The sequence below is a fragment of the Mus caroli genome, unplaced genomic scaffold, assembly GCF_978045245.1.
Source record: "Mus caroli unplaced genomic scaffold, Mus_caroli_1 scaffold_16, whole genome shotgun sequence".
In the NCBI taxonomy this organism is placed as follows: domain Eukaryota; kingdom Metazoa; phylum Chordata; class Mammalia; order Rodentia; family Muridae; genus Mus; species Mus caroli.
Genome location: NW_028227271.1, coordinates 1,408,827 through 1,428,399, shown reverse-complemented (window position 1 = coordinate 1,428,399; position 19,573 = coordinate 1,408,827). Strand labels below are relative to the sequence as shown.

At 48.6% G+C, this 19,573-nt stretch overlaps 1 protein-coding gene across 2 annotated transcripts; it reads right to left on the bottom strand.

Annotated features, from left to right (window-relative positions):
• Positions 1-789: 789 nt before the first annotated feature.
• On the bottom strand, positions 790-16,589 carry Calcoco1 (calcium binding and coiled-coil domain 1). 2 transcript variants are annotated; one of them, XM_021183476.3, is made up of 15 exons: positions 16,471-16,589; positions 13,857-14,036; positions 13,287-13,389; positions 12,130-12,320; positions 10,418-10,576; positions 9,929-10,077; positions 7,941-8,031; positions 5,610-5,765; positions 5,181-5,435; positions 4,670-4,795; positions 4,141-4,236; positions 3,709-3,817; positions 3,340-3,539; positions 2,810-2,916; positions 790-1,801 (listed from the first exon to the last, which is right to left on the bottom strand). In XM_021183476.3, the coding sequence occupies exons 2-15, from the start codon at positions 14,010-14,012 to the stop codon at positions 1,624-1,626; spliced, it is 2,076 nt and encodes a 691-aa protein (XP_021039135.1). In that variant the 5' UTR covers positions 14,013-14,036; positions 16,471-16,589; the 3' UTR covers positions 790-1,623. The 2 variants fall into 2 exon arrangements, with proteins under 2 accessions (XP_021039135.1, XP_021039137.1); XM_021183478.3 differs by having other exon boundaries at positions 16,500-16,578.
• Positions 16,590-19,573: the final 2,984 nt, after the last annotated feature.

Below are 19,573 nucleotides of genomic sequence, written 5' to 3'. Positions count from 1 at the left end.
AACCTGAAGGGACGCAAGGTGCTGACAAGGGTGTTCTGGGACAGAGAATGAGAGAGCTATGGGTGTATGCCCTGCTAGGGCACACAGAGAGCATCAGTGAGCACAAGGTCCTTAATATATGCTCTGTGCTGCTATGGATGTCTGTGTTACCTAGACAACTGGTTGGGGTGGATGGATGTGTTGCTCTGATTGTTGTCAAGGAGTGCACGGGGGTATATGGGATGTAAACAATGGTGGTAGGGAGCTCAGAGCACATCTCATTTGGCAGAACCCAAAGACATGTGCTCTTGATGGGAGTAGGGTATAGCAAGGATGACCATGGAATCTGGCGGTCTTTGTGTGTCCCTTCCAATCCCATCAGCCACCTGTTTGCTCCCTCCTTAAAAGTGTGTTCCAGGCCGGAGATACACAGCTTTCTTTTTTTCTCCCCCTGTGGCCTCAGGTGGCTAGCACACCAGAAGGCCTGGTTAGAACGTACCTATCTATCACTCTCTTCCCTCCTGACAGGGACCAGGAATTTGAAGCCCTTCTTTTCTGTAGCAATGTCTTTTGATAAGAACATACGTATGGGGCTGGTGAGATGGCTCAGTGGGTAAGAGCACCCGACTGCTCTTCCGAAGGTCCAGAGTTCAAATCCCAGCAACCACATGGTGGCTCACAACCATCCGTAACGAGATCTGGCGCCCTCTTCTGGAGTGTCTGAAGACAGCTACAGTGTACTTACATATAATAAATAAATAAATCTTAAAAAAAAAAAAAAAAAAAAAAAGAACATACGTATGACAACGGTTACACATATCATATAAATATATTTGTCCAAACTACAAATAAGAGGAGAGTTTAAGGGAGAAAGTTCTTATTGCTGTGGGGGGCGGGGCTGGAGAAGGTGAGGGGATGGGAAGTGGGGACACCTGGGATCCCTTGTCCCCCTATCCCTCACAGAAGGCACAAATACATTTTCTTTTCTGTTTGAGGACTTCAGTGTGGGGTGGCAGGAGACGGTATAGGAACCCTTAAAAATACAAAAGAATCTTTCAAACTTATGGCCTAAGGCTGTGGGAAAGGCTGGGGCGGGTGACAGAAAGAACAAGGGTAGGCAAGAACCGAAAGACCTGAGAGGTCATGAAGCCCACGCTGCCACCTCCATGCAGGCCCCAGAGAAAACTTGAATAAACAAACAAAGTCTGAACAAGAGAGGGTAGGGTACCCCAGGAGTTGGCTTTGGGGCATCAGAAGGGAGTAGTGTGTGTGTGTGTGTGTGTGTGTGTGTGTGTGTGTGTGTGTACTTGGGCTAGCAGTAAATAAATTGTGGGAATAATTCTTTTCCCACAAGGGAAAGCCATCTCCATCCTGGTTCCTCTAAACTACTTTTCAGAAAAGTAAACTCAGCCACTGCTTCCAAGACAGATTGCTGCTTGGGACAAAGACGTCAGGATGGAAGATGGAGTTGTAAGGCTTGGGATGAAAGCAGGGTGCAGGCATGGTCTGTAGGAACAGAACATTATAAAGCCTGGTGTGATTTAAAAAAAGAAAAAAAAAAAAAGAAAAAGAAAAAGCATGAGATCAAACTGCATATATGGCTCTGTGTGTGCGTGTGGGTCTACATAAGAGGGAGAGGTGAGGTCACTCAAAGGTGAAAGGGTCCTGGGTGCTGAAGAAGAAATGCCCATCCATGTGGCCCTCTAGGGCGTCCTTGTCACTCTCAGCAGGAAAGCGCTCCTTGCAGATGGGACACTCCTTCCATGGAGGGTTGGCTGGGACCCCAGGGCTGGCCTCTGACAGGGAACTCACTGTAAAGGCACTAAAGAGAGATGAGGAAAGACAGACAGGGTCAGGGTTCTCTGCTGCCTTTATTTTTATTTCTGATATAAGCCTCAAACTTGCCATATAGCAATGGAAGAAGGTTCCTGAATTCCTGAGTCTCCCCTTCCCCTCCCAGGGACTCAGACTTCAGGCAGCACTGCAGAGCCCAGCTTCTGCTGCCTACTTGACCCGGGGACCTCAGGGAACAAGACCCATGTGGTTCCTTGTTCCTAACGTGCCATCCTGGTCATTCTCTGTTCAAGCCTCTCCTATGGCTTCTTCTGCTTAAAATATTCTCCAGATACCCAAGTCCTCTCTTCATGAGGCCCTGCTGGCATCTGTAGTGCAGAACCCATCCCCCAGTCTCCCGCTCTCCTCCCTCCATCTCCGTCTGCTGCCTAATGGGGCTGAAAATGAGTCTGACACTGTTCTTCATCTTCCTGCTCCAGCAGAGAGAGAGAATGACAGCACTGGCCCTTTCTGCCTCAAGCCCCACACGCCAGGCAGAGTTGGGGGCCAGGCCATGATGCTCTTTTTCCTGAGGCCCTGTCGGCCTGACTAGGACTAGAGAGCCAGGCAGAAGGCACCACCTGGTACCTGCCCATACTGTAGGTTCCCCTCCTAGAGTTTCCCAGGAAGTCAGGGATGAGCAACATCTCTAGCATAGCCAGACAGATGCTCTGGATAGCGGTCCTTCTCTCAGTCTCCATCTCTTCCTCCCGGAAGACCTAGGTACCTACCTGGTGGCTGGGGAGGGGGAAGGGGCAGGAGAGAGGGGGAGCAGGACAATTTGGGCTCCACGGAAGATGAAGCTAGAACAACACAGAAGCCAGTCAAAGGAGGGAGGGAGAGAGAATGTGAAGCCACCTGGGGTTTGTGGAGGGAGCCGGGCGTTCCTGTCAACCACACTGGTACCTTGTCTTGGCTGAGCCAAGAAGGGGGAGTTAGGGGCAGGGCGCGCAGGCTGCTTGCACACTGACCTCCCCCCTCTTTGTGCTGCTCTCACCTGGCCACATCATAGAAGGCACTGCCGAGCTCAGGAAGCAGGAGGCTGGCTTCCTCACCCCCACTCTGCACTGCTGCCATCAGGACTGACTTCTCATCTTCAGCCTCCTGGGAAGAGACGGGGGAGGATTGGGATGGGTTCCGAGGTGGGCAAGTAGCAAGTAAGGGTGGAGAAGCCAAGGCTGGTCCCGGACAGCAGAGTGGCAGGAAGGGAGAAGCAGAACAGGGCTTTGCCAGGGCTGGTGAGGTTGGGCAAGGGGACAGAGACAGGACAGGACCTGGGAGCATCAAGGCTATTGCACTGGCCTGGGTTTTAGGTGAGACAATATTTCACCGTATAGTCTTGGCTGGCCCCATCTACACCAGGTTGGCCTTGAGCTCTGAGTGCGGAGTCTGAAGCTAGGTCTGCCTCCTCCACCCCAGAGTATAAGTGCTAGAGAACGAGCCCAGAGTATGGTGCAGGCTTTCTCTGTGGTTCAGGTGGGACCCTACCCACTGCTTTCTACTTCCATGTGGGTTCTCACTACTCACTGAGTCTGAGCTGCTGGCCTCCCCTGGCCCTGAGAACTGGGGAGCAATGGGTGCTGGCTGGTTGATGACAACAAGAGAAGAAGCCTCCCGAGGCCCAGGAGGAGAGGAGCTTGTGTTTCCACTCTCACACAAGCCATAGGATGGGAGCCGCATGTCTTCTGGGGACTCATCCTCTGAGTCTGTCAGAGATGCAGGGCAGCCTGAGAGGGAAGGCAGACAGAGAAGAAAGGAAAGGTCAGCCATGGGAATCTGAGGAGGGAGACCCTTCAACTACAGAGGGCCCAGGGAATGGGAAGGGACAGCCAGGCTGCTTCAAAGCACATAAGAGAGGGGGAGCGGAAGAGGTGTCCCAAGACTGGGGGTACAGACTCAGCCCAGCAGTGGCTTCCTCGTCCTCTGTGGCAGCATCTTCAGTCCATTTCTCATCCGCCACCTTCTCCAGGCGGGCCTCCAGCTTCCTCATGTACTCCAGCAGTTCCTGCAATTGGGGAAGGGGAAGCAGATGCTGCAGCCTGCAGATGCCTGCCTTGCTGCTTGCTGGGCCTTTCCTTGGTGGTCACACAAGGCAGATCCTCATTAATGGGTAGTTCTCCTCTATTGTGCGCCTCCTTCCCTTCTCGTGTTCCTCCCCAGCATGACGTCAGTTTCTAAGAAGGGTCAGGGCCCCTTTTCAACCTTTGTATCTTCAAAAAGATTCTAGTTTCTGAGCCAAGATAGTATCTAGATGATACAGAATTTTAAGCACCCAAGCGCTTGGCTTTGGCATCCAGGGTCTCATCTACGGCAACAGGTGACCCTCACCTGTTTCTCCGTCTGCAACTGCTCCTTCTCCTTCTGAAGCACACGGAGGGCTGACCGCAGCTCTGTGAGCTCCCGCTTACTCTCTGACAACTGCACCTGTGAGGGAAAGGTAATAGAACCTGGAGCCTGCAATGTGTCACCAAGAACCTGGTCCAAAAGTTAAACTATGTCCTCTCTTGCTCCATAGCCAATGTTTCTTCCACAAGGCCCTTGTCTTGCTCCCTCCCACCCCCACCCCCACCCCGGGTTCAGGCCAAAGTCCTAAACTCTACCTCTCAAATGCTGCCCTAGCTAACAACTATCTTACGTTGAGGTGAAGAGGTTTAGGTAATAACGGAAGCCACCCTGTAATTCTTGTATGTCATCCCAGAGCCCAGAGGTGCATTCTATGAGCAGGAATGGAATGCACACATTCAAACCAAGAGGGCTGGGAGGTACCCAAGTCAGCCCATGGTACTTCAGAGTCAACGTATAGTCAGACCTATATGTCAGGACATAGGTCTGACCCCGAGGAGGCAAGGCACCTCACCAGGCTAGAATCCTTTTCTCGGGCCAGCTCAGTCTTGAACACGTGACTCTGGCTCCTCTCCTCCTGCACTGTCTTCTCCAGTCGGAGGATCTCCGCACTCAGCTTCAGGATCTTATCCTTTTCAGCCTAGGATGGTGCAGGGGAAGATGGGAGGGAGGAGGAGAAGTGGCAAAGGATGACAGGAAAATAGCATTGCCCTCTCTGGGTCTTTCTTTTATGTCTGGGGGACCAAATTGCTTCTGACCAATATCCTCACTTCTGAGTCACCTGAAAGCGGGAACTGGTACTACGGCAGGGCCTGGTGCCCATGACAGCAAATGTTTCTACACCAAGGATGGTAAACTAGGGATTTTGGTGATCAGGACTGGGACGCCTTGTTGGGCTGGCTCATGTTTGGAAAGCAGAGTGGGCATCTCTCCTCAACCTCCCAGGATCTCACCCACTCTTCTCTCCTCCCAGAGCACCCAACTTACAGTTGGAGTCCCAGACGTAGGGGAGGGTCACCCCCTACCTCCATGCTCTGCAGCAGCCCTGTCCGTTCCTTGCTCCACTGGCACTTTTCCTCCTTCATGTGCAGGCTGAGCTCAGCCAGTCGGCCGTTGACTTCAGCCACCTCCAGTCGGCTGCGGTGTAGTTCAGCTATGGTTCGGTCTCTAGCTCCTGCTGCACTGGCCAACTCCTCCCCAAGGAGGGCCGCTTTCTGCTGGCTTGAGGCTGCAAGTTCCTGGACTCCTCGGAGCTGCTCTTTCAGGGGCTCCAGCTCGGCCTCCAAAGAAGACAGGAGATCAGATCCCACAGGCAACCACGTGTGAGCCAGGGAGCCCCTCCACTGGGTTGTGCTGCTCACTTTAGCCACCTCTGCCTCTTCTCTGCACACCCAAATTTGTCAAGACTACTTGGAACTTGCACTGCTTCCTACCACCTACAGGCCTTCACTCACCACTTTCTGCTGGGCTTGGCCCAGGGTGTCCTTCATGTGGGCCAGCTTGTCCTTCAGTCGCTGGACCTGAGCACCTTGCTCTTCTTGACGGCTCTTGGCCTCCTGCAGCTCTGTATTTAAGCAGCAGTTCTCCTCTCGGACCGTTTGTAACTCAGCCTGGTGCAAATGGAAAGCAGGTAAGGATCAGGGGATGCGTGCTGAGACAGCCACAGGCAGGTAAGCATCAGGGGATGAGTGTTCAGACAGCCACGGGCAGGCTGCCTTCCTGCTACTGTGAGGAGAGAGGGCTGTTTCTTAGATTCAGCACAAGTGGAGCCAATCATTCCTGTCCTGTCTTCTTGGGTCTCAGTCCCAGGCTATTAAGGCAACCCTGCTTTCCCACTTTTCCTTTACGTCAAAACAGTCTGGATGGCCCCTAAAGCTCAGAATACTGCACCTCTCACCTTAGACCTTTTCTTCCCTCCTCTTCTCTATTCCCCTCCCCCAAGGCTCCGTCTCTCTATTCCCTCTTCCTGCAGTCAGACTATGTAGCTGGTCCTCTGCCTGTTTCTGTCTCTAATGCTGAGGTCACAGGTGCATGCCACCATGCTTAGCCTTTCCTCAGACTTCTGTCATTCATGTCTGCTGTACTGAGTACTTCTCAGTTCACCTAACTGGACACTTGGGTGTTATTCTTGGCTCTCTTTTCTCCCCAGCAGTTCACAGAAGAAAGCGATAGCTTTTCCACTCTCCACCCTGGTCACAGCTATCTTTTCTTTTCTATTACTGCCACGACCATGTCAATTCAGGCATGGCTGTTCTTGTGGGCTGACCGGATAGTGTTGTAACAGTTACTCAGAAAACAGGATCAGGCAGTCAGTGCTTCTCAGTACCATTGGTTTTTTGGGTTTGGGTTTTGTTTTTTGTTTGAGAAAGGATTTCTCTGTACATTCCTGGATGTCCTGGAACTTGCTCTATAGATCAGGGTGGCCTTGACTCACAGAAATCTGCCTGTCTCTGCCTCCCTAGTGGTGGGATTAAAGGTTTGTGCTGTCCACCATCACCCGACTTTCAGTACAATTCTTCAACCATGTGCATCCTCTACCTGACATCCACCAGCATGTCTCACTGCTAAAGGAAGGAGGTTCAACTGCAGACCTCCGCACCTTACCTCAGTTCTGCACAAGCTCCCTCGGGCTGCTCCTTGCATCTTTCTTTGTTCTACTTAACTCAATCCACATGTTTGTTTGTATTGTTTTATATTTCTAAGACAGGATCTTGCTATGTAGCCCAGGACCTCGAACTTGTGGCAATTCTCCTGCCTCAGTCTCTCCAGTGCTGGAATTAAAGAACCATCACATCCCGCTCCAATCCTTCACTGCTGTGCAGTTTTCGAGAGAAGCCCAAGGTTCCGAGAAAGTCACTGAAGGTTCTGCAAATATTTTATTTGAATTCATTCTATTTTCTTTTTTTGCCTTGCTTAACACTGAACTACAATCTAAGCTCTGAACTTGCTCTAAATTATTAAAAACTGTTTTTAAAAGTCTGTCAGCACACAGTGAACGCACTGGAGAGCACCAATCCACTGATGTGTGCTTTTAGGTTAATTCAGAATTAAATTTCTTTTGTATTTTCTATCAAATTGAAGAGTAAACCGAAGCTGTAAAGTTGACAGTTTAAAAACTGTTATCATCGACTATTTACTTGTCTATGACTCAAAGTGTTTAAAGTTTGAATTCCTTCCTTTCTTCTTTCCTATCTACTGACATAGTGTCAGCCCAGGCTGGCCTTGAAGTAAAAAATCCTTCGGCCTCAGCCTCCTGAGTGATAGAACAAACGCCAAGCACACCATCATGCCTGGCTCTTATTTCCTCCTTTTGATAGCCTTTGCATCAGTGTGTATGTGTGTGCATGCATGTGCTTGTGCGTGTGTGAGTGTGTGTGTGTGTGTGTGCGTGTATGCATGTGCAGGCACATGAGCCAGGTGGACCAGAGGTTGATCTAGGGTGTCTTCCACAATTGTTCTCTACCTGCCAACTGGCTAGACTAGCTGGCCAGTCCCAGGGCTCCTCTTACACCAGCATTATAGGTCCTCACTTAACAGCTGTTTCTAAGTCTAATAAGAGGTGTTCTTACCTACCTTTCTGGACCCTGTGAGGTTGCATTAGGCTTTTCTTGGGACATTTATATTGCACTTTGACTGCTTGTGATGTGGGCAGGTACTGCACTGTGGGGCAGGGGGTACACATGGTCTCCTTCACATCTCACCCTTGTGTGTGCCCAGCATTCAGAAGAGACTCAACAAACACTAGCTGCATAACTAAGGAAGCAAACACACTTGGAGTCTCTTACCTCACTCTGCTCCTTGTCTGCCTGGAATTCCTTCAGCTGCCTCAGGAGCTTCTCTTGTTCCCGTGTCAGGGCCTTCACTGTGTCTCTAACCCTGTGGATGAGATGACAGTGTTGGGTGGAAATACTCAGACCTCTGACCCACGCTCTTCTAGAACATGATCATCCACTGCTTTCCTTTTTTTTTTTTTTTTTTTGTTATTGTCATTTATTGAGGCAGGGTTTCTCTGGGTAGCCCTGGCTGTCCTGGAACTCACTCTGTACACCAGACTGTCCTTGAACTCAGAGATCCGCCTGCCTCTGCCTCTGGGATTAAAGGCGTGTGACACTATGCCCGGCTTCTTTCCTCTTTATGGATCACTGTACAGGATGATGCCAGTGGCTCCCTGTTTCCACTCAATTACAAGACGAAATCCAATCTTTCAGTGACAATGGGCAGTCACTATTAACCCTGAGTTTGCTGTAGATCAGAAGAGGCTGCAGGCAAATGTGTGCAGGGATGTGCATGGAGCCTGAGAGAGCCTTATCTATTAAACACTGACATCTGAATCTCATACTATTTTTTATTATCACAAAATAGTACTGTTCTTTTATCTGATCACTGGGGACCAAATCATGTAACAACAGGTGGTGGGTAGGCTAGACGAGGTATGTGAAACATAGTCTCTGAGAACACAGACATCTGTCCTGACCTAGGGCAAGCCCAGTACATGGTGAAGCAACCTCTTGGATCACCTTGCTTACTGCCCTGAGACTTGGGGCAGAACATCTCCTTCCTTTAGAAAGGTTTTTGTTGTTTAAGGCTGATCTATAATGCACTATGTAGCCTAGGAAGGTCTAACTGGTGATCTTCCTGTCCCTGTTTTCCCAATGGGAAGATTTTGGCTCTGTACAACAGACACAAAAGTGATAGCTGTTTGATACTGAAAGAGGCTGGACCAAGAGTGACTTTCTTTTAAATACCTTAATGCCACTCTTAATGTTAAGATTCTGTGATTTAGCCAGGCATGGTGGCACATACCTTTAACCCAACGTTTGGGTGGCAGAGGCAGGAAGATCTCTGTGAGTTTGAGGCCAGCCTGATCTATATAGTGAGTTCCAGGCTCTGTTTAAAAAAAAACAAAAGACAAAACAAACAAAAGATCCCTGCGGTTTATACTTTTTCTCAAAGGAGAGATTTTCTTGTACTCTTGGATCCCTGGCTCCAACATTTCTGTCTCTTTTTTATAGTGCTGGGATTGAAATTAGGGTGTTGCATACACTTAAAAGGTGATCCTACCACTGAGCTGTGACACTAAACATTCCCAACAACAAGAACAGAACCTAGCCGGGCGTGGTGGCGCACGCCTTTAATCCCAGCACTCGGGAGGCAGAGGCAGGCGGATTTCTGAGTTCGAGGCCAGCCTGGTCTACAAAGTGAGCTCCAGGACAGCCAGGGCTATACAGAGAAACCCTGTCTCGTAAAACCAAAAAAAAAAAAAAAAAAAAAAAAAAAAAAAAAAAGAACAGAACCTAATGCCTTTCCTGTGCTTTAAATATACAGTTTATTTACTTAATGTAATACATATATGTGTATGTGTGTATATATATATATATATATACATATATACATACATACACATATATATCCTTATTTATATGACTATATATTATGAACTCTGGCTATATTTCCCAGGCTAGACTCAAGTGATCTCTCCTAGATATTCCATCTCCAGTTCTACTTAGCTTCTACCACACAGTAAATAGCAACTGATTTTTCTGAAGGCCTAGAACAGCATCATAGAGATGTATGAGAGCTGGCAGAAGGAAAGCCCTAGTAACCAGGATACCCTGTATGCAACTGTGAAGGGCCAGAGCAACCAGTGGGCCAGAGAGCAGGTACACCCATCTGTAGCAAGGACTGGAGTGGAGGCTTTGGGAAGCAGAGGCCAGGAGGATGGGAAGGAGGACTTGGGGACAGAGGCCACCCTCAGGCTAGGGAGGTCCCCTACCTGTCCAGCTCCACCTCCTTCATCAGCACTTTGTCACTCATGGTCTGGATGTCATCCTCTAACTCCAAGATACGGGCCACATGGTCTCCCTGCTGCTGGCTCAGGATGTCCCTCTCTTCTGAGAGCTCCCCATGGGACCGGGAGAGCGCCTGGAATCAAGGTTCCACCAAAAGAGACAGAGGGTCAGGGCAGGTTTAGGCTTACCATTATACGTATGCTCCGCCTCTGTCCTGCCACCTTCCTTGGGAAAGCTGAGTGGAGGTGCCGTTGCCTGGGAATGTGGCATTGCGCCACCATTCCTGGATACAGAGAACTGAGTCTTGTTACAAACTGGGATGTACCTCTTATCATTCAAAGCTTAGTCTCACCTGTTACCCTTAAGCCTATTTCCTCGATGCAAGGACCATCTTAAAAACTCCATTGACATCTTTCTCCTCTTTGCTGCGTCTAGGCCCTCCCACCCCCACCCCCACTAGCTCCAACTCCCACCTTGTACTGCTCGGTGAGCTCCGAATGCTCCTGCCTGGCCGTGGCCAGAGCTGTCTCCAGCTCCTGCACTCGGCTCCTCAGCTCTGTCACCTGATCCTCCAACTGCAGCTTCAGCTGCATCAGGTCATTCCGCTCCTGCTGGCTCTCATCCAGCTGGTTCTACAAGGGCAGGAAAAGGGGGTGGGGGGAAGAGAGAGAGTGTGTGTGTATGTGTGTGTGTGAAGCACCATTATAGACACCTCGGGGCAGAGAAACCAAGTCAGCATGGCCCAGACCTTAACTGCCGGCCCTCAATCACTTTTCAGCCCAGGTCTGGCACTTTCCTCTGACAGGGCACAGTGACAAGGGGCCTCCTCTAAGTTTACCTTATCTCTATTGAGTCAGACAGATTTGAGTAAATCTGAGATACAGTTTTTACTAGCCAAACCACTAAACTCCTCATCTGTGAGGTATAAATGAGAATAACCAATGTAGAACCAGAACACTGGGTAGAAGCTTGTGTTATCTCTCACTTAAGCACAAACATCCATCCTCCTATCATGTTGGTCCATGTGTTTATCAGGCTCAGGTTCTGGAGAGCAGAGACTGTGGTCCAAATCTCCGAGGAGCTACCAGTTTTCACCTGCTGAGCAGCTGTTCTCCCGTCTGGAGAATGGACGACTGCCTCCTGCCTATCCCTCACGGTCTCTCAGGCTCTCTCTGTAGTATCTGCCTTCGCTCCTGAGACTCTTCTCTGGCCCGGTGGAAGTATTTATTTATTTTTTTCTGGCACAATTTTAAGTTTGAATTTTTTAGCATCCACTTTAATAAGAAGTATATGAGGGCCAGAGAAACAGCTCAGCAGTCAAGAGTGCTTGTCGCTCTTGGAGAGGACCAGAGGTTAGTTCCCAGCAGCTATATCAGGTGGCTCACAACCACCGGTAACTCCAGCTCCAGAGTATCCTACGACACTCAACATTCTGGCCTCTGTATCCATATGTATGCACACACACCATGGCTGGGGAAGGTAATTGAGGGATTGAAGTTAAAAGTACCACGGCTAGGCCAGCAAGATGGCTGATGAGATAAAATACTTATTGCCAAGCCTGGAAATTTGAGCTTGGTCCCTGGATCCTTGAAACCAACGCTGAAAAGGACGAGAAGACCAACTCCCTCAAGCTGATTTCTGACTCCACACGAGTTGTGGCATGCAAGCACTAACATATATACATATCTACACATACCCACACAACTAAATAAATAAATGTTGAGATACAAAGTGTTTGAAATCCAGTATGCTATCTTTCCTGTGATTATACCTCAAACTGGATTAGTCATACCTGAAGTGCCAAAGAGCCCTATGTGGTCAGCACCTTTGGTACTGAATGAGACAGTTCCGAGCCCTGCTGTGCCCACACTCTTTCTTCCCTGGGTTCCTTGAGGCAGTTTTCCTCCACCTTGTGGATCTCCTGTAGGATTTAGGGCAGGCAGCCACCCTTTGGAAAGGCTGGCTCGGTTCTGGAATGCCAGTTATACTGGCCTATGATGACTCGCTTTCCTATTCTGTGTCTGTCTATGTAATGGCTGAGTGTGTTGAGAGCAGACCTCTGGTAACTCCCACCAAAGTCTTCAGTTGAGGTGACAGAGGAGGGGAAGTGAAGGAAGGAGGGGACTCTTGCAATGCTGTCCTTGGTGTCCCCGGCCCAGGAACAAGTCTGCTTTTTTTTTCTTACCTGAAGCACGGTGGCCTTAGGGACAACCAACAGGATGTCAGAGCCTCCATCAGCCTCCTCCAGGGTCACCAGCTCATCCATGGGCCTTGGCTCTCGGAACTGGAAGGGGGGGCTTTGCCCACACACCCGGCCCTGGCGGTTCACATACCGGAACTGGTAGAGTTGGGCTCCTGGTTTGGGCAGGTAGCTGGCTGTGGGAAGAATAGCCCAGAAATCCAGTATGATCTCTGACTCTCAAGTGCTAGCAGGTCCCTGTTTCTATTGAGCAGGAAGAGTATTCCCATGCTACCTACTGTCCACTCCCCTGTGGCGGTCCTTGGGATACGGTCCTTCCTCCTTCCTGTCTAGACACCTGCTTTATTCACACCCGGTCCTCTTCTTCATCACATTGATTCTATAGCTGGCACTGACTGTCTGCTGGCATGCACCACACACCACACATTCAGCATTCCTCAGATCATGTAAAAATCCCTGCACTGATCCTACAAGCTGGGACCCTATTCTAACTCACCTGCTCACTGCCAAACAGCTTGTAAAGCAGGGGGCTGAGATTTGAATCCAGGTCTCTCAGACTGCTGTTAGCACACACTTTCCCTTGTCCTATACTGGGAGTCCCTCTTTCGTTGTGTAAATGAATGGGATTAAAATCCTCCGTCTTTCTACAGTATCCTCTAAGTTACTGGTGCTGACCCTACGATAACTTGCTGAACTCTGTTGGATACAGTCTCACAAAGTCTTTTTTTTCCCCCTTTTGGAGACAGGGTCAGCCATGTTGCCTAAGCCAGCATTGATATCCTGGGTTCACGTTATCTTCCAGCCCTAGCCTCCTTGGTAGCTGGGATGACACTGGAATACCATTAGGCCTGGCAATTAGGAGTTATGTGCCCTCATATTCCTTATCCTCTGTGCTTTTTATGGCTGTTAGCCCTCCGCCTTCCCCCAAACCACCACTTTTTTGGATCCTCCATCTTTATTTTTTTATTTTTTATTTATTTTTATGTTTTGGCTTTTTGAGACCGGATTTCTCCTGACTGTCCTGGAACTCACTCTGTAGACCAGGCTGGCCTCGAACTCAGAGATCCGCCTGCCTCTGCCTCCCAAGTGCTGGGATTAAAGGTGTGTGCCACCACTACCCGACATTCCATCTTTCTTTATACCTTGGAATTGGACACTGGCGTGAGTGGGGGAGCCATCAGTTGTACTTTCTGGTACTGAGGACCACACAAACGTGTGATAATCTCGAACGCAGGCAGCTTCCACCTGGAAGAGAAAGGCACGATGACAGAGTTATCATTTGTGAGTAATAGAAGGGTGGGCAGGACTGAACAAATGGTACCAAGGATGCTAAGACTCAGGTAAGGGGCTGGTGAGATGGCTCAGTGGGTAAGAGCACTGACTGCTCTTCCAAAGGTCCTGAGTTCAAATCCCAGCAACCACATGGTGGTTCACAACCACCCGTAATGAGACCTGATACTCTCTTCTGGTACATCTGAAGTCAGCTACAGTGTACTTATTATAAATAATAATGATAATAATAATAATAGAGTCAGGTAAGGTTGGAGGACATTATACTATCAGGAGAGAGATGGGCAAAGATGAACTTTATACTGACTGCCTCTATGTCATCTTTCCCCCTATCAACCTGAGAATGTAAGGACCTAGCCATTCCTCATAGTCTAACCAACCTGCGTCCCATAATCTTGAGCTAGAAGAGGGTCTAGGGATACCTTAAAAATGCCAATCCAGTCACTGGCACTGGGCATGGTACCCGGAGGCAGAGTGTAGTGACATTCCACCTTGGTGTTGGGGATGTAGGTGCGGGCCACATTCAGGAAGTTGACTCCACCCCGGGATGGTGCCCGGCTTAGTGATGACTCTTCCATGCTGTCCTCAAGATAGCTGATGTCCTATGAAAGAAAGGGTTGATAGACTTGTCTTTCCATTGCTTCCTTCCCTTGACCCCTGTGCACCTAACCCACAGTCTCTGTCACTATACAGGTTTCCAGGCCCCCAAGGTTGTGGGACCTTTTTAAGGTATCAAGGTATCACTTTTAATTCCTGGGCCATAGGTCTTCCAAGTCAACTTCCTACCCTGTCATGTTGTACCCTCTTTGGCTTACGGGCCCTCACCTGTCTAATTTCTAATCCTTTTCATTGCCCCACTGACCCAGCATCTCGGTCTCTGCCCATCTCTGTCTCTCCCTTTCATCTCTCAACATCCTTGGGAATTCCAGATTCTTTTGGCTTCCCAATGTATCTGACCCCCTATAACGTCTGGCTCTAAAATTCAAAAATCCAATGGAAGTGTGGGCCTCTCTCAGTTTAAGCAGGTCTCACTTACATATGCCTAAGCTTCTTTACCACGTAAGAGTAGCCAAACAACAACCAATCTCTCACGATGATGGGTCTTCAGAGGGGACTATGGTTTGGGGGACCAACAACCTAATCCTGGCTCCTCTGCTCTTGGAGCACCTGCTCTTGGGGGCACCAATCCGTGAGTTGCCTGATCAACTCTAGGGAAGCAGCAGAAGGCGGCGAGCTTTGGCTTTCCTCCAAGACTAGAGAAGGGGAGGATAATAGGAAAGACAGGTTCTGTCCTTCCACTTCTATTCCAGGAAATCAAAACTTCTGGAGGTGGCAGTTCAAGGGTGGAGTGAAATATTCAGTAGGAAGGTGGTGGTGTGCAGAGATGGAATGTGGGGGCCTGGAGCCAGGAAAGCCCCACCCTTAGGCAGGGAAACAGGTTAGAAATAGGGTAAGTCAGGGGCCCTGAGAAGGGGAAATATACATTTGGCGTTGAGAAAAGGCAGAGTTCAACGAGGAACATTCTTTTTTTTTTTTTTTTCCCACATCTTGACGAGAGCAGAGCTAGAAAGCTAATGATTTGTTTGGGTGTTAGCCCGCTCCAGTACCCTGTCCCCATTTTCTTGTTGGCTTCTCTTAGCCTCAATTCTAAGAGTCTAAATCTTGACATATGCTTGGGTTAATGGCAGGAGATAAGCAGATAAAATGGAGTTAGCTAGGGAGAACTAATTGGAAAATAGATAATAATAATAATAATAATAATAATAGCAGCAACAACAACAATCAAGAGTTCAGGGGGTAGAATAGCTGGGTGGGTAAAGGTGCTTGCCACCAACTCAAGGTTGGGAGAAGAGAACTGATATCCCCAAGCTGTGCTCAGACTTCTGTACACCTATCTTCACACAGACACACACTGACAGACAGACAGACAGACAGACAGACAGAGAAGTAAAAATAAAAAAGTTAAAACAGAGTAGTACTCAGAGATGAATAAGAACAAAGTATGGATGGTGTGCATGTTTGAAATGAAACTCACTGTATATTAACTTAAAAAAAAAAATACACCTCAGCCCAGAGCGGAGAGGCAGCCCTTTTCTCTAGCCCACACATCTGCTTCCTGTGTCAGGTGCAGCTGATGTGTCCAATCAGACATCACCACTAGTCATATGCACGCCCCCAAACACCACAAACCCACACCAGGCTGAGACAGTGGGGGAGGAACTTTAAAAGAAATTAAACACTCCACGGAGAAGGAAAGATGGGCCAGCAATGCAATAGGAAACAGTTTTGTCGGCTTTTTTTTTCCATCTATGAAAAATCCCTCATTACAGCTACTCCGTGTTTTCTTCAATATAAGTCTTCTTAGGGTAGAGCGAGATCTGTCTCTAAAGTTCTACCCGTTGAGAACCCCGAACCCCTCGTTCCCCACAAAGAAAATCTGTAACAGCTGCCGATATTCTTCAGAACTGAAAGTCGTGGGTGGGCACCTAAAGTGTATGTGGTCAGATGCTGATGTTCAAATGCGCTCTCTCTCTCTCTCTCTCTCTCTCTCTCTCTCTCTCTCTCTGTGTGTGTGTGTGTGTGTGTGTGTGTGTGTGTGTGTCCGTGTCCTCTCCACTGTAGGGCTCTCAGCGTTTTGGCGTTCCACAAGTTGGAAGTTTTCCCCTCAGGGATTCAGCGTAGTAAAGGCCTTTGGATCTTTGGATTTGGGTAAGAGAGAGAAGGTCTGTGAGGGCAAAGACTTGCCTGGAAAAGATTAAGCAAATATTTCAGTCCCTTCAAGCCTCCATAATCGGATCGAGCTTTACTGAGGAGGCCCCGCAAGAAAGTGAGGACAATGCGGGCTACCCCCTCAAGGCTCCCCTTGAAACCAACAAACCCGAAACGTGGGGGAGGCTTCCTCAGTGCGTAAAGTATTAAAACCTAAACGCTCCTACCGTCCTCTTCTACAGTTCTCTCGGACTAGCCTTTCGCAGGCTGAGAAGCTGGCTGACCACCCCCGCGTAAGCCCACCCTCTGTTAGGCCAAGTTTCTTACCCCACGGACGGATCAGCTGTTCCCCTCACCTTTCACCACCAACAAAAACAGCACTCCGACTACAGGAGGGGAGGGGAAGAGTGACGCGAGAGCTTCTGGGGCCTGTGGTTCTTCTGTGACTCGACACCATCTACTTTTCTACCTGTGGAACTACATGTCCCAGGAGGCTGCGCGAGAGGGGCGGGGAAGAGGGCGGGGCAGTGATGGACTCAGCGTGGCACCCCGGGAGGTGTAGTTCTTACTCCCGTGGCAGTTCAGGAGGGTGTGTCTTCCAAAGGACTTCACGGCCCATGATTCCTTAAGAAAGGGCAGGCTGATCTAGTGGCTGCTGGTTCGTAGCATGCTTAGTGGGAGAGTTGACGGCTTTAACGCGTTCTGCACAGCTCTTTTCGGTGGGGCGGAACGCTTCCAGCACAGCCTTCTTGTTCGCTTTTACAAGATAGGCTGTAGTGTTACATCTACTTACAAAAGAAGAAACGTGTCTAAGGAACCCTCTAGGGTCAGGGCTATGAAACTGTAGAACTCTGCCAGGCCTCTCCCAAGCTAGGAGCTACAGCCACCATGTTGTGGGTGGGGAAACTCACAGTGGTGGTAGTGGTTATTTATTTTTAGCTTGCTCTGACTTCAGGGTTGACAGAGCTTGTAAAAGTCTCAAAGCTTACTGTTTGGTTCCAGCTTGAGAAGATTTCCGTGCCAAGGAGTCCGATAACACACACACACACACACACACCACACCTGCACGTGCTCCCCCTGGAGTGGCTTCTGGGGCTAGGATTAGGGGACATAGCTTGAAATGGTGGCTAGACTGTGGAATGAAAAGCATGCGGTCGAAGAGAGAGCTTGGCAGGACTGCCACAGCTCACAACAAGCTACTTAGAGAGGCTTGTTTGCCCAAGCCTTTTAACTGGCTTAAATTAATTAGAGCAACAATACAATTGTTGCTATAGGGTTGTTGTTTGTTTTGTTTTGATAGGTGAAAGAGTCACACTGTTCCCACATCCCAAATCACTTAAGGACTTGGACCGGACCAGCCTCACCGTTGTGGGTGGCCTCCAACCCTGGAAGAGTTCAATCCCCCCTCGCCCCCCCCCGCCCCCCGTCTCAATATTAAAGGATTAAGTGAGATGTAGTGTTACACACCCATAACCCTAGCAATTGAAGATGCAGAGGCAGGGAGATCCTGGAGATTTCGATTCTGACCCAGGTTACACAGGAGACCCTGCCTCACAAATAAATAGTTATGCCGGAAAGACGGTTGTCCTCTCCTGGTTGGGTCCATTCTAATTATCTGTGGCAATAGGTTCTGGTGGCGCCTCTTCTTTTACCCTTTTTTTGGGTAGGTTTTTTTTTTTTTCCTTTTAAGATTGAATAGGGTATTTGATGCTGTCCTTGGGTGCCTTTCATTTGAAGATCTCCAAGCATTAAGTCACTGGGCTGCACAAACATTAAGATGACATGTCTGTGTCATTAGTCAGGATTTATGAGTTAGGACACAAACTGCTGGATGGGGAGATCGTTCAAGGTCCTGGGTTAGCTACGAGTGAAGCCTGTCCAAAGACTCAAGTCTCAAATGTTTATTTTGTCTGCATTCAGAATGAGAGCTTGTAAAAATTTCAGTCTCAAATAGAGCTAAGGTAATAACAACTTACATGTTTGGGATGCTTACAGAGTTTTTAAACAGCCATAACGTATGCCCTATTATCATCCCCATTTTACATGTAATGAGAGCAACACTCAGACAGCTGAGTAATTCGTGAGGTTAATCTAGCTAAGTGGCAGAATCAGGGTTCAAGTTCCAGTAGTCAGCACTGTATTAATGTGGCTTTAAATTCTGTTGTTGTAAGAAGCAGTGTTAGTCAGGGGATAAATATTCACTGAGCTCTTATGTGCTCAGCGAAGGCACGTGGCAACGGGAAGCCCCATCATTCAACAAGTATGTGTTAGTGTTATGCCGGATGTTCCATATGTCTCACTAAAAAGGTAAATACAGATACTGAAGGATATATTTGATTGGGTTAGTTTGTCAAGATGGGGACGGGGTGGGGGATGGAGAGATGGATCAGCAGGTTTTTTTTGGAGGAGGGGGAGGGGTTCGAGACAGGGTTTCTCTGTATAGCCCTGGCTGTCCTGGAACTCACTCTGTAGACCAGGCTGGCCTCAAACTCAGAAATCCGCCTGCCTCTGCCTCCCAAGTGCTGGGATTAAAGGCGTGCGCCACCACCGCCCGGCATGGCTCAGCAGTTAAGAGCACTGACTACTTTTCCAGAGGTCCTGAGTTCAAATTCCAGCAACCACATGGTGGCTCACAACCATCTGTAACGAGATCTGATGCTCTCTTCTGGCGTCTCTGAACTTAGATATAATAAAGTGTGTTTACATATAATAAATAAATAATTCTTTAAAAAAAGGGGGGGCTGGCGAGATGGCTCAGTGGTTAAGAGCACCAACTGCTCTTCTGAAGGTCCAGAGTTCAAATCCTAGCAACCACATGGTGGCTCACAACCATCTGTAATGAAATCTGATGCCCTCTTCTGGAGTATCTGAGGACAGCTACAATGTACTTACATATAATAAATAAATAAATAAATCTTAAAAAAAAAAAAGGGGGTAGAAAAAGGAAGCTTAATCTAGGTTGAAGCCAAGATTCAGAAATGGGACTCAGTGATGCTCACCAGAGCCTAGAGAGGAACTCAAAATGGCACATTCCCTTGAACTTAACACATGCATCATAGCAAAATGAAAACAAAACTGCAGAGGTGCTGGGTTTGATACCCAGAAAGGCGTAAAGTAGAGCATGGTAGCATATACTCATAATCAACTTGGAGCCAGAGGCAGAACTATCAGGTGTGCAGGATCATCCTTAGCTACATACGCAGTTTAGGAGTCAGTTTTAGCTGTAGGAGACCTCATCACAACAGAAGAGGCTGGCGAGATGCCCCATCAAGTTAAAGCACTTGTTAAAGAAACCTAGTAATCTGAGCACAGTCCCCAGCGCCATTTGGGAAAGGAGGATGAGATGGTGTGCAGCATTTCTTTCTTTTCTTTTTCTTCTTTTTCAAGGTTTATTTATTTATTTCATGTATGTGAGTCCACTGTCGCTGTC

What these genes read in the sequence shown, in the direction of transcription:
- Calcoco1 (XM_021183476.3), bottom strand. Translation starts at nt 14,012, where the DNA reads ATGGAAGAGTCATCACTAAGCCGGGCACCATCCCGGGGTGGAGTCAAC. An exon ending in CGCCAGTGTCCAATTCCAAG is followed by an intron (nt 12,321 to 13,286) that starts GTATAAAGAAAG and finishes TTCTTCCCACAG; the next exon opens with CCAGCTACCTGCCCAAACCA. An exon ending in GAGAAAAGGATTCTAGCCTG is followed by an intron (nt 4,237 to 4,669) that starts GTGAGGTGCCTT and finishes TTTCCCTCACAG; the next exon opens with GTGCAGTTGTCAGAGAGTAA.